This window comes from Oncorhynchus mykiss, chromosome 24 (genome assembly GCF_013265735.2).
Source record: "Oncorhynchus mykiss isolate Arlee chromosome 24, USDA_OmykA_1.1, whole genome shotgun sequence".
NCBI lineage: Eukaryota > Metazoa > Chordata > Actinopteri > Salmoniformes > Salmonidae > Oncorhynchus > Oncorhynchus mykiss.
The window spans coordinates 6,662,698-6,687,834 of NC_048588.1; the positions used below are offsets into that span (position 1 = coordinate 6,662,698).

Below are 25,137 nucleotides of genomic sequence, written 5' to 3' on the forward strand. Positions count from 1 at the left end.
GTGGACTATAGGAAAAGGCGGGCCGAACCTGCCCCCATCAACATCAACAGGGCTGTAGTGGAGCGGATCGATCACCAACGAACTATCATGGTCCAAACACACAAATACAGTTGTGAAGAGGGCACTACAAAACCTTTCCCCCTCAGGAGACTGAAAATATTTGGCATGGGTCCCCAGATCCTCAAAAAGTTCTACAGCTGCACCTCTGGTTGCATTGCCGCCTGGTAAGGCAACCGCTCGGCATCTGACCGTAAGGCGCTGCAGAGGGTAGTGGGTACCCCCAGTACATCACTGGGGCCAAGCTTCCTGCCATCCAGGACCTATATAATAGGCGGTGTCAGAGGAAAGCCCATAAAATTTACCTCAACTAACCTGTCCCCCTGCACACTGACTCGGTACCGGTACCGGTGTTACTTGTAATTATTTTTGTAATTATTTTTTTACTTTAGTTAATTTGGTAAATACTTTCTTAAACTCTTCTTGAACTGCACTGTTGGTTAAGGGCTTGTAAGTAAGCATTTCACGGTAAGGTCTACACTTGTTGTACTCGGCGCATGTGACAAATAAAGGTTGCCTTGATTTGAGTGCACTCTCGCTCTCTCCTAAACACACAGACTGTCACACTCACTGGAGTGTCAAATAGACAGCTACGTGTCAGTCAATATGTTGTGAAATATTTAAACAACCTCATGGTACAGGCAGGACTGCATGTGTTAGAAACCATGGAAAGAATTCTCAAGTGGAGAACACTACTAGTAAAGATTCTACAGCTGAATGCTGTATGTGGATCTGTGGATCAGACATGTTTCCTTTCGAATGTGGTTCAGCATGAGAACGCCAAAGACTTGAGTTTAAAAAAAGTAAGGAACTTGTATGTCGGCCCTGTATTAAAGAACATAAATGGTTAAAGAAAAGTGTGATAAATAAAAACATATACCAATTTCATTTAAGGACCAAAAAACTGACAGCTGTGCCATATAAATTGCAAAATAGTTGGGAAGAGATTTTCGATGTACCCATTCCACGGCACATGGTTTATGAATTGATACGCAAAACAATGCCGGATTCAAAACTTCAAATTTTTCAATATAAATGACTATACAAAATTCTTGCAACTAATAGAATGTTATATATATATATGGGGGATACAATCTTCCCAGCTCTGCAGATTCTGCTGTGAGGAGGCAGAGTCAATAGATCATTTATTTTGGTATTGTCCATATGTATCTCATTTTTGGTCACAGGTCCAGGAATGGCTGAAGAATTGCAACATTTGCCTAGAACTAACACTACAGATAGCAATACTGGGTGATTTGAAAAGCCAAGGTCAATCAATCAATAATATAATAATTATTTTAGCAAAAATGTTTATTTTTAATTTACAATCTGTAGAAGCTATGATAATAGGAAGGTTCAGTTCTTTTGTGAAGCATCACAGCACAGTTGAAAAATATATGGCAAATGGAAATCCGAAATGGATGATGTTGATAGACAGATGGGAGGGGTTGAGTGGAGCTGAAGGGTGGGACTAATAACAAGATAAACAATGTAGGGCATAAGGGATCTGTAGAATGTATATAGGTTTGGAGCTTTTGTGAAATAGCATAGTTACAAATAGAAATCAAACTGGATGGACATCAGAAATAGAGGAAGGACTAAGAACAAACAAGAGAGAACTATTGTAAAGTAGACTGTGTCTGTAGAGTGTGTATAAGATGTATGGATTGAAGGTAGAAGCAGAAGTGTTTATTAGTTTACTCCAATTGGGGGATCGGCGGAAGGGTTTGCGGGGAATAATAATAAAGGTATATTCTTTAAAAAAGTATGTATGTCTATATAGGTATGTGTATGTATATATGTGTATATATATGCATGCGTGTATGGATATATATATATTTACCCAAAAAATATGGGGGATTGGATATGATGCAGACAATTACATTGGAAGCAACATTCTTTCCGCAATATCTGATCCACCCTCCAAAAAAAATAAAAATAAATTTAAAAAAAGACTTGAGTTTATGGTTCAAGGAGAGTCATAGGGGCTTTTCCCAGGAACTGTGGGGGTTTGTCATGGTTAAAATGCTGCCTTCCTACCTCTCTCTCCCCTTTCTCTCTCTTTGCCTGTTGGCAGACGGACAGACGATCCCCTGTCCCCTCACATCCCGGGTAGAGGTGTAAGGCGCTATAGCGCGCGGCTCTAGAAAGAGCCTCTGAAAAGCAGCCTTCTCCTCTCCTCTCGCACCTGCCAGGAAGAGGAGGGGTGGGGGGGCTGAAGGCTGGGATTGCACGTGGGGCCCATGGGCGAACCTGGCCTGAGCTACCTCTTGTACCTCTAAAGACATAATCGGCAGGACTATAATTACGCAGAGGAGAGCGTCTGACTCAACTAACAAAATGCATAGGAGGACACCATTCCTACTTCGTTCATTCCCCTTCTCTCTCCTTTCAACTCTACCTCTTTCTACGGATCTCTTTTACTCTCTTTCTCTCTCTCTTTCTCTCTCTTTCTCTCTCTCTCTCTCTCTCTCTCTCTTTCTCTCTCTCTCTCCCTGTCTGATTTATGGGAGCAGTATCCCCTTTCAGTCTGTCTTTTTGGGGGGTGTTTGTGTGGTTCCAACAGCGGAGTGAGAAAATAGCAATTAGCTATCAGCAAAACAACAATTAGCAATGTCTTTAGTGACTAACGGGATCAAGGTTTCACCCGTCTTTACTTATGCAGTGGAGCTGAGGCTGCTGCTCTAGGAGTGACATGAAAAACTCACTCACAGTAAAGCATCCTCATCCATCCATGATGTCATTATCATTCATCAAAACCATATGGCGTTGGATGGCTATGATTTCAACTCCCCCAAAAAATGATGTGTTTCATAAACAGCCTCACCAATTCATGCACTGCAAACATGCACTGCAAACACTGTTTCCATATATCTCCCCCAACATCATAAATCATCATATAGTGTATTTCTGGTTAGAGTTGATAAAAACGGTCTAAAATGATCATCTAGAGTGTATCATGCAAGAGAAGAACAAGACCCCAGAATGTAGACGCCACCCATCATCAGACGCAGGTCAAGGGTTATAAAACCCATCAAGCTCTCATCACAAGCCCTCTCAGGGCTCCAGCAGCCATGTGACAATGGTTACGGCTGTCTCATGACGTGGCTGGACACCAACTGTACTGACCCCAGCCAACACACCCACAGCCCTGCTCCCCTGCCCTGTTGCCCCGTAACGAGAACCCTCTGTAGGGTCACAGTTAATTAGCGCTCCCCGTTCTGCCGCAATTAAAGCGAGAGTGCAGATTGTGTGTTGAAGGGGCCGTTCCAACAACTAATGGCTTTGGGGACCGACCAACCGAAGGGGAAATTAATCACAGAGAGGGGGTGAGGATATAGGGGGTTGGGGTGTGAAGGGGGGAGCTTTTCACTGGAGATTAGAGATAATGGAAGGACAGGGGGCGGAGCTAGAGGCAGCTGTGGAACCTCGTCTTTTTCTAGGGGGGAGATGGGGGGGTATGGGGGGCAAGTAGGAAGGGGCACAGGGGGAGCTTTGTCCCCATGTAAGAGATTAGGTCTGTAAAGAAGGAGGAAAAATCCTCTACCGGGCCAGCTCTCTTTTTCAATGAACTTCTTTGTCAGTGCTCACCTTCCATTTCAAAGGGAATGCAACCTCCACACAAAGCAGCGCTCCATTGTCAGGCAGTAAAAGTGCAGCATGCTCCTTTATGACCTTCCACTTCTTCCTCCTTTCCTTAGACAGAGTCTCCACCCACGGCAAGGACACTAGGAGATTCAGAACCTTGCATCTAACCCCATTCTGCAACGGGAGATATCTCCATGGCAACCGTAAACGCGAAGTGTCATTGTTGTGAGTAGAGGTCGACCGATTATGATTTTTCAACGCCGATACCGATTATTGGAGGACCAAAAAAAAAGGCGATACCGATTAATCGGCCGATTTTTATTTATTTATTTGTAATAATGACAATCACAACAATACTGAATGAACACTTATTTTAACTTAATATAATACATCAATAAAATCAATTTAGCTTCAAGTAAATACTGAAACATGTTCAATTTGGTTTAAATAATGCAAAAACAAAGTGTTGGAGAAGAAAGTAAAAGTGCAATATGTGCTATGTAAGAAAGCTAACGTTTCAGTTCCTTGCTCAGAACATGACAACATATGAAAGCTGGTGGTTCCTTTTAACATGAGTCTTCAATATTCCCAGGTAAGAAGTTTTAGGTTGTAGTTATTGTAGGAATTATAGGACTATTTCCCTCTATACCATTTGTATTTCATTAACCTTTGACTATTAGATGTTCTTATAGGCACTTTAGTATTGCCAGTGTAACAGTATAGCTTCCGTCCCTCTCCTCGCTCCTCCCTGGGCTCGAACCAGCAACACAACGACAACAGCCACCTTCGAAGCAGCATTACCCATGCAGAGCAAGGGGAACAACTACTAGAAGGCTCAGAGCAAGTGACGTTTGAAACGCTATTCGTGCACGCTAACTAGCTAGCCATTTCACTTCGGTTACACCAACCTCATCTTGGGAGTTGATAGGCTTGAAGTCATAAACAGCGCAATGCTTGACGCAAAACGAAGAGCTGCTGGCAAAACGCAAAGAAAGTGCTGTTTGAATTCATGTTTATGCGCCTGCTTCTGCCTACCACCGCTCAGTCAGATACTTAGATACTTGTATGCTTGTATGCTCAGTCAGATTATATGCAACGCAGGATACTCTAGATAATATCTAGTAATATCATCAACAATGAGTAGTCAACTAGTGATTATGATTGATTGTTTTTTATAAGATAAGTTTAATGCTAGCTAAACTTACCTTGGCTTACTGCATTCGCGTAACACTCCTTGTGGAGTGCAACGAGAGAGAGGCAGGTTGTTATTGCGTTGGACTAGTTAACTGTAAGGTTGCAAGATTGGGTCCCCCCGAGCTGACAAGGTGAAAATTTGTTGTTCTGCCCCTGGACGAGGCAGTTAACCCACCATTCCTAGGCCGTCATTGAAAATAAGAATGTGTTCTTAACTGACTTGCCTAGTTAAATAAAGGTATATAAAAAATAAATAAATAGACAAATCGGCGCCCAAAAATACCGATTTCCGATTGTTATGAAAACTTGAAATTGGCCCTAATTAATCGGCCATTCCGATTAATCGGTCGACCTCTAGTTGTGAGTGTGCAATCACAGGAGACTGTGCTCGGGGCCCAATGTTGTCGAATCCAAAAAGGCATCGAAACAATCCAGTTCTGTTCTCAAGGAAGTACTTGAATAAAAGGTGTTGTGTTTTTACTTCCCATCCTTTCCCGAGCGCACAGAAACGACTGTTCGCTACCCATTGGTTCCCTGAATCTGTGCGCCCTCGATGTGAGTCGAACAACGGAGAGCTGCAGATGAGCTGCGCAGCCGCATTCCCACTTCACTCTCCTCTCCTCTAGCAGAGACACAAGGCCAGAAGTGACAGACATCTTCCTCTTCCTGCTACACCTGCTGGGGCGGGGAAGGAAGAGGAGGGGGAGGAGGGAGAGGGCGAGGGGAGGAGGAGGGGAGAGGGCTCTGTTGCTTGGGGAACTGTCACTTTCATTCCGATCACCAAGGCAACCGGGTGTGCAGCGCAGTCCCAAAAAACCCGCTTTGTTTTGGGAGTTGGAGTACGAGGGGCGTGTTGTCTCCTGCTTTGTACCTCGAGAACACCGTACACACGTATACACACCCAAGCATGCATGCGCACCAGTGGAGGCTTCTGAGGGGAGGACGGCTCATAATAATGGCTGAAACGGAGCATATGGAATGGCATCAAACACATGAAACCATGTATTTGATACCATTCGACTAATTCCGCACCAGCCATTACCAGAAGCCCGTCCTCCCAAATGAAGGCACCACCAACCTCCTGTGCTCGAACACAGGCAGTCGCTCTCTGTCTCCCTTTCAGCTCTCTAATATATCACAATTCTTCCAATATCATCCCATCCGCTCAATTCAGATCACAAAGCAAGTCAATTGTGGTGGTGATTCAGACATCTCAGTGGGTATGGCTGAGCTTTGTGACAACGTTTCAGGAGAGAACATGTCAAGTCCTCTCTCCTCTCCCTAATTCGACTCTGTTATTGAAGCCAGAATGTTTGTTGTCTCCTATACTGTCACTCATGGTGTGTTCCACAGTAACATTTCCCCCCCCCCCCCCACCTCTTTTTGTCTGAAGAGGCAAACCTTGTTGCTTAGCCAAGCAAACCTAAATAAAGACCACTGACTTTTCTGATAAACTCACAGAAATGATGCAGCCGATGACAAGATGAGAAGAGATAGGCAAGCGGTTGTCTGTTGTCCATCAACTATATTCTGCTGACTTTAGCAGGGTTGTACACAACAACAACATATATTGTGATTATATCAAATCATACTCATGGCATTGACAAGACATGGAGAGTGAGTTGCATTATTTGATTAACTGCTAGGATAGTACAATGAGTTAGAAAGCCTGGATTTGTATCTCCTTAGATAATAGATTTCAGTGGAGGCTGGTGGGAGGAGCAATAGCAGACCAGGCTCATTGTAATGACTGGAATGGAATCAGTGGAACAGAGTCAAACGTGGTTTCCATATGTTTGATCTGTTTGATACGGTTTCATGTATTCCATTCCAGCCGTTACAATGAGCCTGTCCTCCTATAGCTCCTCCCACCAGCCTCCACTGGTAGAATTACTGTAGCTATCAAACTTACACGACACAATCAAACATGAGCTCAAGCTAGCAACCAAACAAATGCATTACATTCCAAAACTGATACAACTGTAGTCCAGTTCTAAAGGCCTGCCTGCACACACACCACACACGCCACACCACACACCACACACACCACGCACGCTACACCACACCACACACACCACACACCACACACGGTGTGACATGACCCTCTTGAGGCAGATGGGAGACCAACTCGCTCACCCTTTCCCCCACCCTTGAGGGGCTGAGCGGTCACAATGTCAAAGACTCTATTGTCATTAATAGTGGCCCACCACTCTCTATTGTCCCTGACAGTTTGGGGCCATCATTGACCATTCAAACCACTGGATATTCAGTCCACTGGATATTCAAATCACTGCATATTCAATCTACTGGATATTGCTTTCCTTCATCCCTCTCTCTTTCACTCTCTCATTCCCTTTCTCCCTCCCATTCTCTCTGTTCCCCCAATCTGTCACATACACATTTCCACCTCTAATTAACGCACACCTCTCTCCTTCCACTTTCACTTCATCCCTTTCATACAGCTTCTCTCTCAGAAACCTCATCCATTCATACAGCTTCTCTCTCAGAAACCTCTTCCACTCATACAGCTTCTCTCTCAGAAACATCATCCACTCATACAGCTTCTCTCTCAGAAACCTCATTCATTCATACAGCTACTTACTCAAAAACAAAAAACCCAGAGCCATATCTTTACTTGTGCCTTCAACCATAGATATGAATATACCTACATCAACACCGTCCAACAAACAGGCTCTAGTGCAGATTAGTCCTATGTAGGTCTGGGCCTCTTTAGGCCAGGCAGTAGCAGTTGTTGCATAGTCCCAGAGAGGAGACAGCACAGCTGGGGCAGAGCTTTGTCATGCCAGCACAAAGGAATGATTGAGGCGGGCTATTTTCGACTCCCCTCGTACATAATCGGCCTGTAACAAAAGCCCCCGTCCCTCTCTGCCAGCCAGCCCGGCTACAGCCAATCCCAGGATAGCTCTGGTCTGTCTACAGTGCCGGCAACCACAGAGGTGTATTCTGATTGGTTGCCAGGTCTGATGGTGTTGTGATTGGCAGGTGCCTTGTGGAGTGGGATTCACAGGGTCAGATATCCCCCATTTAGACACAGTAAAGGATCCTATTCAAAGATTCTTAAAATAAATTAGATAATGACTGGATTCACTGTCCACTGCATTCTTTTCCCGGAGAGAATATTTGAAAAATGAGCTTTAAACAAGTCTTGTTGCATGACTTTAAAAAAAAAATGACCTTGTTTCATGACATAAAATTTGTTTTTTATTCAAGCACTTTCATGAAAACATTGCTCTTTTTTTAACTCTAACTTAGGTGTGAGTTATCGGACTAACTGGCTGTGGTGGCGCAGGGGGAGTCTGGGGGGATATGAGTAACTGTGTGATAAAACTCACCGGGTGGAAAAAGATGACTGCCTCTCTTCCCTTAGCCTTTCTCTGCACACTTAGTCACAGTTCTCATTTCCAGAAGTAAACACAGACTTAGGCCTGTTAGATCAGCGGAGGTTATGCAGTGATTGGTTTGTCGGGGGGGGGGGGGGGGTGGATGACAATCATATTTCACCATGCAGGAAGCAGGCGGGCATGGTGTAGTACACTGCAGACCCTACTCCCACTCCCGGCACAATTGATCTGTGGGATATATTGGTGGAAGTATATTTATGGCCGGTCCCAGTTTTCTCTTTTTTATTATTATATCTGATTAAAAAGCTGGAGCACATGGAGCCGGCAAAGCTCCAGCACCCTAGAGACTGAAGAGATCAGGGAGAGAGAGAACAAAGGATACAAGATGAATGAGAGATCAAAACAGTGAGGAGACTTGGAAGACGAAAGAGAGAGAGGTAGCTAATGAGAGAGAGAGAGAGCGAGAGAGAAAGCAAGAGAGGGAGAGAGAGAGAGAGAGAGAGAGAGAGAGAGAGAGCGCGCACGAGAGAGAGCTGCAAAATTGGATAGCTGCAAAGGGTAGGAGGGAAGAAGAGAGATTGGGGTGAATGCATGTGGGTATACATGTCTGCAGGTAGCTACAATGTCCTGCACTCCACTCTGGATGTGGCTATTAGATTGATTAGCCATGCCTATCTTGGCTGGGCAGGGTGATTGATGTGGCCTGACACAGGCTGTAGCAGAGGTGAGTGAAGCCTCGGGGTTAGTTACACAAGTCAGCTGGGTGATGGAGTGGACCAGGAAGCATACAAAATGTCCAGCAAACTGAATACGTCGCAAAAATAGCTGTCGTCAATAAAGGCCACCTTGATAATCCCAGAAAACCATACAAATCAAAACAATAACCTGGTGAAGATAATGTGGATGATGAGGCTGATAAGTAGTAGTTTAATCATCATCATTCTAATCCTCCCTGTGCTCCTGTGTGCTCCTGTGTGTGCAGCCTGCCTGTGACGTGACAGGCCCCATGGTGGCATGGTAGGCTGCGCAGTGATCGCTCAGGCACTGACTGGCACCGAGGAATTATTCAGCCAGTCGGCCATTCGTTGGCTTGACGGTGACGTCACACATGATGGAAAACAAAAACAAAGCCAGTGGGATCAGGGGGACCTTCTCTGTCCCCACGGTGACGCGGGACACCCTGTCACCAGCCTGTGATCCTCTACGGCTGGCGACACTGTCACTACTGGTGCTCAACAAAGACCCTCTACATACTAGGCTGACATACACACAGGCACTGAGTATAGCTAGATAGCATTGACCTAGCATCAGCCATGTGCTGTGGATTTTATGATATTGTTTTAAAATGGAGATGGAGGGTATTAAAATGAGAATTGCTGCTTTTGTGGAGGCTGCTGAGGGGGAGGACGGCTCATAATAATGGCTGGAATGGAGCAAATGGAATGGCATCAAATCATATGTTTGATGTATTTGCTACCATTCCACCATTCCGCTCCAGCCATTACCACAAGCCTGTCCTCCCCAATTAAGGTGCCACCAACCTCCTGTGAGCTGTACATGTATGCCAGTGGCATAATGTTGGGAATGGTGGATATGGGAACATTTTCTATGTTTTCTAAAAGTAATCAATGACAGAAATCATTAACAGTTCATGGCACAGCTATCTCAGCCCAATCAAACTGGCCTGTCTCTAGGTGTGAGTTCACAGAGAATAACTTCAAAAGACAGTCAAAATAGTGGTATCCTTCTACCATTAGCCCCATCCCATATCTAACTACTCCCCTGGACAGCATCACTTCCTGGAATAAAACTACTTCCTGGAACATGGCTGACCGGAAATGAAAAGGGAGAGTGCAGTCTAGATAATGACAACCTAACTTCATATTAATAGTGAAGGTCTTGGTTAGGCAGCACAGCACATCAAACTATACATTCATCACAATATTTCTGAAATTCAGTCAGAATCAACATAATAATAATTGTATTTAGATGATATACTGAATTAACTGAATAACTGAATTAAACCACAGACGGTAAAAATGATTCAATCTAGAAAATAGACCGTAAATGAAAACAAACAGGAAACTCATTTCAGCCAGACGAGTTGGATACGCAATATTGCGGCTTTTCATCTTTCAGTCAAAAAGCTTATAGCCTAAGCGGCTCGGAAGGGAAAAATCAGTGATGTTGATAATGCTTTGAGAGGGGGGTTGGCTAGGTATTAAATCCTGAAATATGCAATCATGGCAGAGGATTAAGACAAAGCTTCAATATGGTGCCACGCTCCAACGATACGGAGGGACAGGGGAAGATCAGTGAGCGGTTGGTCGGGACAAACTAAACGTGGAGGGAGTCCACGTTTAGGAACACAAACGACAAGACGGGGGGGGGGGGGGGGGGGGGGGGGGGGGGGGGGGGGGGAACTGTCTCTCACTTAAAAGGAGAGTTCTTTATTCTTCCACCATCACCTTTGAGCCCCATTAAACCGTCCCTGTGGTGATGTCATACTGGGAGGCCATCCTAAGGGATGGGATGTCACAGGGGCAAACATTTGTAGGTGGTAACCTGTAGGTGGGTTCATGGGTCAAAGACATGTTAAGGCTGTGGTCTTTATGAACCATGTGTTCATAAGCATTTGTATCTCCCAAATTTGACGCAAAATGGTCCTCATATTAAAGGTGGGAAGAGACGCTCACCACCGTTCTCTTGACCTACTTACAGTCTCTGGAGACAGTAGACAGCTTCCAAAGACTGGAGAGGTGACCCAGAACAAGTAAGCTCATCACCTGGATGATAATTGGACTGGAAAACACCTAGCTATCTTCTTGTATTCCTTAGCCGGTATCTAACATATGAAAGTGAACGAGCATATAGCGCCTTGAGGCTAATTGCCATCTGAGGGCATGACATTAGAAATGTTGATGTTGACTTTCTTAATCCGTTTCTGGCATTTCTCAAACTTCAATATCACATAGAGCATGAGAAAGAGAAGCCTGATCATTTCCAATTGCACTCTGGATGCGATAGCTAATGCCTTAATATCTTTATTCCACTTGTGATCCCCAAAGAAAGAGTAATGGATGACACGAGTGGCTGCAGCATCCTTTACCTTCTCTCCCTATAGGCCCAGACACCTGCAGGTATGAGCAATGATGCTGTCATACAGAGATTTTTTTTTTTAAATCTACATTTTTTTTCAGCCCTTGTAAAATAGAGCAGCGGGCCTCCACTCTGCCGACGCAAGGTCGCAGTAAAATATGGTCGCTACTTTCCAGTAAATGTCGCAGGGGCCTATATTTGCAAGGGGCTGTATCTAATAAATCTTGGCTCCTATAATAATGAATGGTTGCCTGTCTTGGCCCAATACTGCTGTGGCCAACTAATTGGTTGGCAATGAAATGCTGGTGAGGCACTATCCCAGGATGAATTGAAGGAGCACGTCTTGTGCTGTGGGACAGAGTCTCAAGCACTACACAGCCATTCCTTCTGGCTTGACTCTACTTTTCCCCCCATCATTCCCCACGGCACCCACCTTGCCCAGCGCCTACCTCCGTGCCCCCCTGGTGAAACCCCAGACGGGACATCGCAGCAGGTGGACCTTTTGATTTGTCAGCCAGGAAGAGCAGTGCCGGTGCTCATTTGCATACAGATGCCTCCTTCAGTGCAGAGGAAGGACACCCCCCCCCCCCCCCCCCCTTACACAGTTCCTCTATACCCCCCACCTCCACCCCCCCCCCCCCCCCCCCCCCCCGCACTCCCCCCAAGACGACAGAAAAGGGCCTTTACAGCCATCTCTTTCATTTTCTTTATTTTCTTTCCCTTTCACTCTTTGCCTCCCTCTTTCTGTGACCCTTTTCAATCTCTATCTCAACAAGGCCTTTCTCAACATCAGATCACTGGTTACTGCCAATTCCAATAAGGGAGGAGGGTTTGGGATGTTTTGGGGAGTCGAGGGTGGTGGGGATCTCGCACCTTGCATCTGCTCTAGCTGGCTGGAGTATGGGGTCTTCAGTCCCAGGGAGAGGAGATACAACAGAGATGGCCTGTTCTGTTGACAGGGCTAGCAGTAGAAGGATGTACAGATTGCACCTTCTCCCATTTCACATGTCCAGACAAGAATCCCATTGAGTGCGATAGAGATATAACATGTACAGCGATTGGTTCGTCTCATAATTTCAATGTATCCCTTCCTGCCTGTGAAGTTCAGAGCAAATTCTCATCGAGCACACAAGCTGCTTCACTGACAGGCTGGGCACACAGCTGAGGCGCATCTCATGTGTCTAGCCGTGCAAAAACGTCATGTCATGAGGGAATTAAGAGTTTTGGCAAATACAATTTCACCTTTAACTAACCCTTTAATCCTGTATCTGTGGCGAACTTGACTCTGTGTTCACTCGCATGTCCCTATGTGATCCACGGCTGCATGAGCCCTGACAGAGGCCATGTCTGTTACCCAGTGGAATCAGGTTCCAGACACAACACGTCTGGGAAAGGGGAAGCCTCTTTGAGGGGCAGAGGTCAATAAATAAATACATATAGGAGACTCCTGAAATAAGCTCATTTATGTTGAAAGATCTCTAAAATACAACGTCATTGATTGAAATATAGAGGTGGTCAATGAGCACTCACCAGGGTAGAAGTCTTTGGATTTGGACAGTTTGATGGTGGCGCCGGTCTCTTTCTGCAGCTGGACGATGGTCTGTCCTCCCTTGCCAATGATAGAGCCGGCCGCATAGCTGGGGATCAGCACCTTCAGGAAGTACTCACCTTCCTCTGCAGGCAGGAAACGGAAAAATAAATTGAGAATGTACTACACTAGGTGATCAATCTACCTATACTAAAATCACACAGCCACTATCATCCATCTCTGTTTTGTACAGTCCCCCCACCCCCACCCCCCCCTTCTCCCCCTCAACCTATCCATTCATCCTTCAGGCATCCTTAAACTCTACAGAAAATCATCTTAGTGCATGATTAGATTATGACGACAATCCACAACAACTATCCTCTTTCTATGCATTTACAGCCGTAAATCATTTCACAAATTGATTTAATCTCATTTTAGCGTTTCACAGAAGTATCTGCTCTTTGTCATCATCTTGGCAGACCGTTATTAATAAAGGGCTATGGGATTTGTTAAATCTAATCAAATAGATGTAATGCTTTTGGAAACACACTCACACATTGCATAACCATACTCCCATATTTATACCATCTACCCCCTACAGTCTGGTTTCCATAAATGTCCCTTACACTTTGGCCAGTTTCAAAACTACTGTACACATAACAGGGAAAACTTGTACACTGCTCTCCCGCCCACCCTCCTTGGATATAGGACAAAACAAGAAGACACACAGGCTACTGTAGTAGGAACACAACTGAAACATCAAAAGCTTGAAGACATGAAGGCGTTGCTTCAAAGTGGGCAAATGGGGGGTTTAGCAGCAGAGAGGAAACAAAGCTACCCACCCCCTTTCCTGAAACAAAAGTGCCTTTGTTCTGTATGGCGATGGCTACCTGCCTGCTGAAGCGTCCACATGCTTCCTATCCAAAACAGTTCAGTGATTGGTCAACAGTAGGGATTCTTCAATTAAGTGTTTGTTGCCATTCAACGATAGACGACTCATTTTCATGAAAATCTTTTCACTTGAGAAATTCTGCACCAAACATCCTAGTTAGATGTAAAATTGCGCGACTAAGATCTCCAAAATGAATGACTAGTTTGAGGAAGTGTATACTGGCTATGGCATCTCAAGATGGAGAAACTTTTATATTGTCGCTTTTTTCTAGTTTTTCAAGTGGTCGAGCACACTCACATACCTAGGCGCCAGCCGAACCGAAGCATGCGGAAGCCTTAAGCAAGCAACCGGCCATAGCCTCTTCCCTGACAGGGACTTTAAGGTCTATAGCTTCTTGCCTGAATGTGACTTTAAGGTCTATAGCGTCTTGCCTGACTGTGACTTTAAGGTCTATTGCTTCTTGCCTGAATGTGACTTTAAGGTCTATAGCGTCTTGCCTGACTGTGACTTTAAGGTCTATAGCGTCTTGCCTGACTGTGACTTTAAGGTCTATAGCGTCTTGCCTAACAGGGACTTTAAGGTCTATAGCGTCTTGCCTGACAGGGACTTTAAGGTCTATAGCCTCTTCCCTGACAGGGACTTTAAGTTCTATAGCCTCTTGCCCTCTTGCCTGACTGTGACTTTAAGGTCTATAGCCTCTTGCCTGACTGTGACTTTAAGGTCTATAGCCTCTTGCCTGACTGTGACTTTAAGGTCTATAGCCTCTTGCCTGACTGTGACTTTAAGGTCTATAGCCTCTTCCCTACCTGGGACTTTAACCCTCAAACTACCGACTTGGGTCATTTGACCTCAAAGGCATACTTTTGACCATATCCCAAATGTGGTTTATTCTATTCTTATTTTTAATTTTATGAATTTGTCAATCAACTTTTTCTTAATAAATCTAAATAATTGTTTAATATGGACTTTACATTTTTTTAAGTTATCCATGCCACCAGAGGGTGGAGGGGGAGCAGTATCAGTGATTTTGACCAGATAGACAGATCATCTGTAGAGATACAGCTCCCCATGTACTCACCTAAAATGGTACTTTCTTTATATCACGTATCGTATGACACTGTACAAAACCCCCCCCAAAAAACGTATTTTTGTGAATATAAAAATCTGCCGATGGTATACAAAGTCTGCCAATGGTGTAAATACTTGATAGAACTGTAATACAGAAATCCGATATGTTCTGAATCCCTTCAACCCTGAGTTACCCTGAATCCCTTCAACTCAACCCTGAGTTACCGTCCCCCGGGTTTTAGCTTCAATTCAAATCTAGCACACCTGACTCTAATAACGAGCTAGTTGATAAACTGAAGCAGGTTAGTTACAACAGGGATTAAAAGGAAAACCGACCGAAGAGTAGCTCTCCAGGAACTGGGTTGGAGATCCCTGTTCTAGGGCAAATCTAAAAAACAATTTATTTGGTTTCTCCAGAGACATAATATTAAGCTAGACAAATCCTCAGAAGGTGGAGGGGGACCTGTTGGAGTGATCTTAACCTGATAGACAGATCACCTGCAAAAATGGAGCACCTTATGTACTTGGCTATGGTTATAACATGTAACTAGGTATGACCGTGTACAAAATCTAAATGACCTTAGACATATGCTTAGTTGCATTCAAAACAGCTCATAAAAGTATGTCAGTGGTATGAATGCTTGGTAGAATTACAACACAGAAACCAGCTAGCTCCCCTCTGAAAGTACACATAGTGCTGTATTGGTGTGTATTCTCTGAAAAATAGTTATTTAACATTTAAAAAAAATGTTATATAAATACCAGAATTCCTTTAATACTCTACAATATTCTATATTTGTGCAACTTGTTATGGTTTTTTGGTTGCTATAACATTTATTTTGAAGTGACTTGAGGATTCGGGTATGCTTTATGAAGCATCCTGCCAGAGGCCCTACCACTCCCATTGTTTCACTAGCAGTAATGCTAATGCTGGCTGTGGGGTATGTAAATGAGGAAAACTAAGCCATATGTCTCTCAGGATCAATAGGTGAATTCAATTTTGTCCCAAAAATGTAGCATATTTCAAATTTTGGTGTACTGACAGACATTTTTTGCCACAAATATGACACAATTAATATTTACTTAACTGAATGATACTACAATCAAATTATGGTAAATCTGCTTTTCAGTGTTCATGTGGATGTGTATAACGCCATTTTTTATTTAAGTTTTACAGATGCTAATGAACTGTACATTTTCTAAAATAATAGTCTGTTTTGGTAAAAAAAAAAAAATATCTGAAAATAATAAAGTTGTTATTTTTCTATGAATGTTGCTTTTTCCAATAGTTTCTTCTTGGGGTCAAAATGACCCAAGTTGGTAATACGCGTATGTAAAATATGTTGGTAGTTTGAAGGGTTAAGGTGACATTGTATCCCAGTGTCTCAACCAGTCCTCTCCTCCTCTCTTAATATTCCACCACAAGTAATCCAGGTTGCCTCCCCCAAGGCGGCAGATATAAATAGGATTATTATTACGAGGGCATGGTTTTGTGTCACTTCACGACACACATGCACTGTTGATGTGCAAGCTACGCTATGGATGGAACATGCCATAATACCTGTTCCATACTAACGCAACAGAAATCAATCCACTGTGCAAGATGTGGAGAAGATGGTGGTGGTGGGGGGGGGGGGGGGGGGGGGTCATGAGTTGTGACACAATTGCCTTTTGAGTGATTGCTTATAATGACGGCTACACTCACACTTTGACTTGAGTCGCAATAAAATAGCAACATCTCTTGTATTGATGACTTAGCATGTGTTCAGGAGTGTCATGCTATTTCTAACGAAGAACACTGAATACCTTATAGAGCGTTGGTTGAGGGAGATGGTGAGAGGGGTGCAGGCAGGCAGACATAAGAGGTTTTTGGCCTAGCTGGGGGAATCAGCAGCTAATTAAGAGAGTTCATTATCTTTCATCAAAACACTCACTGGTCCTGCTATAATCTCATTAATCGATGCACCCCCATTTGTTGTGTTTTCTGTGACTGTTTGTTTGTGGATGGCAGTGTGTGTGTGTGTGTGTGTGTGTGTGTGTGTGTGTGTGTGTGTGTGTGTGTGTGTGTCTGTGTGTGTGTCTGTGTGTGTGTGTGTCTGTGTGTCTGTGTGTGTGTGTGTGTGTGTGTGTGTGTGTGTGTGTGTATGTGTGTGTGTGTGTGTGTGTGTGTGTGTGTGTGTGTGTGTGTGTGTGTGTGTGTGTGTGTGTGTGTGTGCAAAGAGTCTGTTTGTTAGAAATATCATTTTCTCAGCACTGCTGTTCTCCTCAGCATTCTCCAAATCATAAAATTGCACCATTGGCACCATCTGGGACCTGGTCTGTTGAACCCACCCAAGGGTGATGTACAGAGAGCGCTTTACACAAGGAGGAAATACAATACTTTCCGTTCTAACTGGGAGTAAGGTCATAGCAATGAAATCATGCATAGAGCTGGGATGGCCTTTTAAAGCAAGTTACAGAATTGTTTTCTCCCACACAGCAATGTCTGACAGTAAACCTGCTTGCACTGAGTATAAGAAACAGCAGAACTGCCTGCGTTCTGCATTGACCCAGATTCCCAATAAAGCCAAGACTGACCTCGTTTTGATTGGGATGGGTCTACTTTTAACCAGCCTCAATTAATAATGGAATGAATAAATAATATCAAACACAAACGGGTTCTGCTGCTGCATATGAACCCTCATACAAACTACACCATACAAGTTCACAACACACACAAATACAACAAATACACACACAGACAGGTGGACATACATACATACATACATACTGAATATCCATATAAACATCTCATAAACAGTAAACACACGCCTTTCATACACAGTGGGTCACTTTTATACATAGAAATTATTTCTAATTGTCTCTGTCTTTAATAATTTGTTATACAGATTTGCCTGTATCATGGCTAGTCCCAGTTGCTCAGATGATAAACCTGCATGCAGCCCGTACTAATCAAGCACGATGACTGCGCACAGTTGCTTGGCTACTCCTGTCTAGACAAGCACACATTCTACATCGATCTCTGATAGGTAAAAATAAAACCACTTGCCCTGTCAGATATATTTCCCAGGCGCTGTCAGAAAATAGCCAAGTCAGGCTAGGGCACAAGATCCTCAGATTGAATTAGTATGTTTTGTGAGAAGAGGCTTCATGCTGAACTGTTGTGGGTTTTAAATAATTGTCTGATACATCCCAGTGAGGACTGTGGATGGATTGATTTAAATGAGCATAGACCTGAAAGAGATGTGATCCGCCCTGAGCAGATGTTAGGCATCAGGATTGTGGTTCCTGGTTGCCAAGGGTCTTTGTTTTCTTTCCTCTCACACAACAAAAACAGGGACACATCCCAGCAGTTACAATTTCTGCCGGAACACAGTCATTTCCCCTCACTTGTCATTGCATAAGACTCAAAGGGATACGTCAAGATATTGGCAATGAGGCCCTTTATCTACTTGTGGATACCATTTTTATGTCTCTGTGAGCAGTTTGAAGGAAGTTGCTAACTAGTGCTAGCGCAATTGCTAACTAGCATTAGCGCAATGACTGGAAGCCTATGGATATCTGCTAGCATGCTAGTTAGCATTGGCTTGCAAAACTACCTCTGGCTTCCTTCTTATTGGACACAGAAAGATGAAAAGGGTATCCATTAGTTCCTCTGACTGGGGATGTGCCCCTTTAATGGAGGAAAATCAGTCACCTATTCTGTGTGTGTGTGTTTTTATGCATGTTTGTGTATGCATGCATATGTGTGTTTTAGAGAAATGCTTCCAACTCACCACTCCCAATGTGCTCTATTGGGAAAACAACAAAGTGAGCCAGCTAGGTCACGATGCATCCCGCATGTCTTACTCCTAGTATGCTTGGCGTTGGATCAGTGTCATTCGTTCAAGTGTGTGTGTGTGTCATTATGTGTGTATGTAATGTACAATAAACAATAAATAATGAATAGGCATCTGACATAATAAACTAGTTTGTAAACACAGCAAATCCGTTGCTAGGGGCTCCCAGGAGTCCTGGAGCCCAGAATAGGCTCCATCAGCCTGGACGGTTCAAATCTGGAGATCTGGTGTCGGCGGCTGGTTGGGATTCTGGGCTAGGCTAAAGCAATGAGGTGTTGGAAAAATGCAATTCACTTAAGCTGGGGAGATTGTGTGGGGGAGCGGGCCTTGGTCTCACCCTCCACTCCTTTTGTTCAAGTTAAATCTCCAAACCAGTTAGTGGACAACCACCTGTCTTGGTTCTATATGGGAGCTACTCTGAGTCAACCCTAGAACATGAATAAGACAAAATAAAAAAGTATTTCACATCTGTAGCCATTCTGTTGTCTGGGAGTGTTTTCAAGGTCACCAGTTAATCTGTATGAACCTCCTAGTGGCTGTCCTCTGTTTCTTATGTAGCCATGCGCTTAATGTGTTTCGGTTTGGTCTAACCCGTGTGTAGCTTTTTCAAAATGTCCCCCCTTCTAGTGTCTACTTTTGAGCCTTTCCGGACACGGCTATCTGAACTATGCTAATGCCCATACTGAGTGGCGCTCCTTCTCCAGCGCGTGAGTGTGTGAAAGGCGCTGTGCATTGTTCGTCGAGCACGGCTGTTTCGAGAGGGGGCTAGATCTTCCCCTCTGCATCGCTCTTTTCATCACTCTCATCCATATTCATCGCGAAGCCTCTCTTCCACTCAGCAACCTGCTGGAGGAGACAGGCGACTCCTGCGTCCAATTGTAAGCCACCATTTCACCCGCCCCAACTCAAACCCCGCCCTTTACAATGGGATTTTTTTTTATTTGACGCAGTGCTAAAAAAAAAAAACTGATGATGAAGAAGAAGCAGCTCCCCCTTCATGTTCATGGTAATCGATGGGCAGACACGGCTGCATGCGGTTGCTGGGGGTAGGTAGTCAATGGCAGCTGGCGAATGATGAGGAGGTGGGTGGAGGTGGAGAAGAGGGAGCAGTTGTGATGGGCTGAAGGAGAGTAATGATTAGCATGGATGGAGAGAAAGAGAGCGCCGTGCTGCCTAGAAACGCTCAGCTGAAAAACAGCTATGCCGCAGAGAAGTGTTTCGGCTACAACAGCCCGGGCTAACACACACTGGGTGGCTACGAGATTGGTAGGCGATGGGCAAAGCTTATATTTGCTCTTTGTTCATGGTGCTCCTTCAACATCATTGACAGATCAATTTGCAAATGTTTATGCAAAGCCTCTATAAAAACCAGCTGTGCTCCCTTTTGGGGGTTTTTCACTCTGTGAAAGTGTGACGCATTCTCCTCAGCACCAACGGTTTGATCCAAGGAAGGTAAGTCACTTAAGCATGCGTGAGAGGCGCTCAGCTCCGGAGGGGAAAGCAACACAAAACACTAGCGATGCGATCGATAACATCAAAGGCCCTGTCCTATAGACCGATGGCTCAGTGCTGTGTATGGTATCTGCCAGAGGGGGGAGGGTTGGGGAATCATCACCCCCCCCCCCCTCCCATCATTAGCTCGTCTGGGTCCTCGTCATCTTTGCACCCCCTCTCTGTCCCCCCTCCCCGGACTTATTCCCAGTCTCCTCACGTCATTTGGCAAGGCCATTAGAAGGCCTCCTCACCACTATCCACTAAAGACACTTTGGTGCCAGTCCATCCATTTACAAAATGACTTCAACATATCTTATTATAGTGGACAGAGGGGAATATAATGTATTTATTTATAAGAGGGGAGTTGGGCTGAAGACCTATCTTAATATGCGTCCCATGGGTATGCAGTGGGAGCAAGTCAAGCATCTGGATTGTAAAATAAATCAAACCAGGTCAGTGATTTTTCCCCTGATAAGAATGTCACCTTTATGTAACATATAATCATGATTCACAGCCTTTACAGGCTACAGCACAAAGCACTCTCAGACAAAGATGAACATTCAGTAAAGTAGACAATATTTAGAGAACACAACATTCATTGAGGTTGAACTATGTCTAATCCACTTTATCATCATTCCCAATCAATCCCCCTTTTAACAATTTCATGCAAAAGGAATGAAGGTGATCATGTTAATTATGAAATTATAAACAACCAATTGAATATACACAATATATGCAATAGATATGCAAATATTATAAATATGATAACTTGTTTAATTCCACAAATATGAATAGCATGGCAAAATAAGCATGGCAGTTTAACATGAAAATGGATGCTATGGACTTAGTTATATAAAACTTAAAACATATGCCTACATTTGTTTTGCAGATGATATGCTTATAATCCAAGCTTCCATGATAGTCCATTTACATAAGATGCTTATGAATTGAGATATCTTTAGCTCAATAAAAGATGTAGGCCGAAAATGTGAAATCAGATTGAAAGGTTTTCCAAAATAGTTTCAGAAAAGATTGGGTTATTGTAGCCTGCAGACTATTGTTTGCCTTTCTTTAGGAACTATTCATGTCACTGTCAAACTGCTAGAGTAATATTGTAATTTAGTAAGCGAATAGCAAAAGAAAGTAGAATAATAACAAAATCAAAGTGTCTCTCTTACCATGTGCCTCAGAGTGTGATTCCTGGTGAGGGAATACAATGCCTTCAGTTTCAAAAAGGGGCTGCAGGAAGGCCACTATACAGGAAGAGGAAGCACATTGTGTGTGTGTGGCAAAACTAATGTTATCACAAATGATTATGAGGTACTGTACCCCCCTGTAACTAGCTTCAATGTCCTGAAGTACTGGTTCTGTTCAACCACAAACAACCTGCACACGAGGCCTGTTGATTAAGCTATTGGGCTCCAATATGGACAGGCCGCCAGCTAGCCTACATATAGTATCAATGGTTGCTCTGCTATAGAACACAGTCAATCACTTTGGGGTATTATGATCACGAGAGTATTGTTTAGAAAGGTCTCAGTAAAGCTTTTAGTTAACCATTTCTAAATGTTTGTGTGTGACGCAAATATTAAAACATCAAGCTATTGAAGTGGTTGGTAACACTGAACTCGATATAACCGACTGCTATAACGATTTACTGCTTTTTAAGCATGCCTTTATAATGTATTCTTATCGAGCTTGTATCTTTCCAGGATATTGCTCTTTATATAATTTCAGAGAAAGCAACTCCAATGTGTAAACAAAAACAACCTCATTGAGTAGATGCGTGTGTGTAAATATTTTGACTGGGCGTCTGTTGACTACAATACTCCATGGGAAAGTGTGGCCACTGTACTCTAGCTGTTCTCGTAATCACAGACATTTCATTTGGTCAAATGGATGAGATGTGTGTGTTGGTAATGTCTCCCAAGAGTGCTGCATGGTTTTTAGATATGTGCAGCTGTGCATCGATTCCTTTTAACAAAGCTGTCTCACTTAATTTCCTTGACAGTGTTTAATCATCGCAAGGCGTTATGGGAAATCACTTTTTTGGTCACTATAGGCTTATTTCTGGTTGTAAAAAATATAATGATATTGTTATGTGTGTGGTAGGTAGGTGTGCCACACTAAAATAGCTATTCTAAAACTTTTTTTTTTTTTTACCTTCAAAAATGTTTTGTAGGCCTATCAAAAGTAAAGTAAATACTAATGATATAGTAATAATGCCAGTAGAGGATGATAATCCTTGGTGCATGATAGCATGTAAACAAAAAACAAATGGTGATTACCTACGGTGACATCCATGTTTGCTCCAACCAGTGAACATAATCATGATTGGAATGTATTCAATGGCAACGTAGCCTTTCTTTTAATGAGCGTTGCAGTATTTTTAATGCTACAATGACAATGATGCATAAGCAGTGACTGCATAATAGCAGATGACAATGTTGCACTGAAATGGCGACATGTACTGTAAGCTCCTTTATTAAGGCCTACTAATAATGGTGTCTGCATGAATGTTACTGTCTTCTTGAGCAATTGCACGCAAAGAGACTAGAGTAGCATAGCCTATGTGACAGATTATCGACTATCACACGATGACCCGTCACAAAGCAAGGGATGTGAGCGCGGTCAACAATGGAATGTTTTTCAGTTATTTGTAGTTTCGAGACTGTTCTGTTATTTTGGACATCCACAATTTCCTTTGCGTAAAACTCCAAATAGGTGAAATAAAATATGAATGAAAAACCCCTTTTAGGTTCAAGATAGCACCTTTTTTTCTAAGAGTGTACATGAGACCTGAGGGTTCCCTCCAAATCAGCACCCTCTCACTCACCCCCTTCATTGTACTCATTCCATCAACACAAAGGATTTTCCTTATTTTGTAAATAGATGCAATGAAAAAAAGACTACAACAAGATGCAATATATTTCAAATGTTGTTTTATACATGACTAAATAACACTAGTTTTAGTGTTGTGTTGAGCCATGCTACACATCAAGATGATAATCAGACAATCAACCTGCCATCCTTTCCCTTTTTCGGTGCTACCCCAGTGTGCGCATAAGGATAACCTGGATTCACACATTCGAGATAATCCCTCGCATCCCCATCTTTTACTTACCTCCCGTGTTTGTGCGTTTAGTGCTGCTAGCCTCGGTTGGGGTCTCCAGTGGCCTTTTACGCGAATCAGGGGGATCCGACTCCATGTGCGGCTGTTGATTGTGATGGTGAGGATTCAAGAAAATCCCGTTTTGTTGTACTGCCCCGCCGGCCATCATTTTAAAAGTAGGTTGGGTGAAAATGCGTTTATCCCTTTATGCAACGTAGCCGATTGAAAAAAATGTATTTAAATAGACGAAGCGATTCAAAAATCGAAAATGCGTATATTCTTGCGAATGAAATATCTTGCGCGTTCTCCTCGCCTTTTCAGAGAACACCGAGACGCTACGCAGAGTATGGGTTATTTGTTCTAACGGAGGAAGACGATGCTTGCGCTGCGTATGGAACGTAACCTCAACAAAAATCCAATGAACAGATAAATTATGTCCCGTTCCAGATACTATAAACGTGTTGTAGAAAGTATGCTAATTTAATCTTCCATTAATTTCTTCATATGTGTTATTTCACTCCACTGCAATATTCCTATCAGGCAATGGAGAACGATGGCGCTCCTCTCTGTATTGCGGTTAGGCAATGGTCAACAAAATAAAAGATGAAAACAAAAATATACAGACGACAAAAGAGGTTAAATAAATAAAGGGAAAGGAAAAGTGCTGAAATAAAAATATGGTGTTCTATCCGGTCGTCCTGTCGTGCATGAAGACACCCTGCAGTCGATGTTGGAGGGCAAGAGGTGGGTTTTCAGGAGGGTCCAAAGGGAAGAGAATGCCGAGAATGGATACAAAGCTAGAGGGAGATGCGAATTGTTTGTAGTCTCTCAGGAAAGATGCTGCAATCGTTCGTTCAGAGCATCCCTTCGCTGACTGACTGTAGGAGCGCAGGGTATCGGGTGACGTCACGAGGATCAGAATCATCCCTGTCAAATGTTGAGAAAACGAGCCGCCCCTCTCGAAACGCGATTGGATGAACTGATTTTCTCCGGCAAACAGAGTATAAAATAAATGTCACATGATAAAGAAAGAGGAGGTGTCGGGGACAACTAGGTCAATGCTAGAAGGGATACAGATTTTGTCAAATTAACGTCAAAAGTTGATTTTTTTTTGTTGTGCATTTTAGCTAACCCTAACTCTTTTCCTAAACTTAACCTAATTATCCTAACCTGCTACGTTAATTATCCTAACCTGCTGCGTAAGTTCTCCTAACTTGCTATGAAATGTCAAATCTGAGAAAAGCTGTATCCCATCTAGTGAAAATCGGACAACTAACCAAGGGTCGATGCACAGGAAGATGTACAGGAAGATGTAAATCTAGGCTGATTTGGAGCCGTAACTTCTAACGGCGCTCCACAGTGCCTCATTCACTGGAATTCTTATCGTGCACATTTTATGAAAATAAAAAACAGCCACGATGAAATGGCTTAGTCAGAGATTACTATTATTATTATTATTATTATTATTATTACCATTAATAATACATTAGCCTATTAGGGTAGGCATAATTATTATGTTATTCGCCTATGTTATAGTGTAGACCTACAGCCTATAATTGCCATAACAGGGTTGACTAAATATTTATACATAATTACACCCCTTAACAGATTCTAAAATAAACCTTTTTCAAAAACTGCTCTACCTATAGGAAAGGAAACTTGGAAGTATTTAGTAGGCTACTTACTACCTGTGTGGAATCCAGCCATCTCCGTGTGGAAGAAACCAAATGGAGGTGATCCTCCGTGCGCGCGAACACTCCGAGCCGGGCTTTACTGCCTCTGTCACACACATACACACTTGCCGGCACACACCCTCTCTCCCTGTCCCTGTCCAGTCCTAGACAGATGCTGAGCGCCCCTCGTGCTCCTCTAGATTCTCGTCAAGGTGACATTACGTCGACCGT

General features: G+C 43.4%; 1 protein-coding gene across 2 annotated transcripts in view; it reads right to left on the reverse strand.

The window, feature by feature from the left end:
- The window catches only part of LOC110503601 (RNA-binding protein Nova-1), a 63,293-nt gene extending 39,153 nt beyond the window's left edge, over positions 1 to 24,140 (reverse strand). Inside the window, exons 1-3 of one of the 2 annotated variants that reach the window (XM_036961329.1) lie at positions 23,246 to 24,140; positions 21,300 to 21,374; positions 12,831 to 12,974 (exon numbers count right to left, since the gene is read on the reverse strand). In XM_036961329.1, coding sequence (XP_036817224.1) covers positions 12,831 to 12,974; positions 21,300 to 21,374; positions 23,246 to 23,402 — 376 coding nt within the window. In that variant the 5' untranslated portion in view covers positions 23,403 to 24,140. The remainder of the gene's footprint in view (positions 1 to 12,830; positions 12,975 to 21,299; positions 21,375 to 23,245) is intronic. The other variant, XM_036961330.1, reaches the window with a different exon arrangement.
- Positions 24,141 to 25,137: the final 997 nt, after the last annotated feature.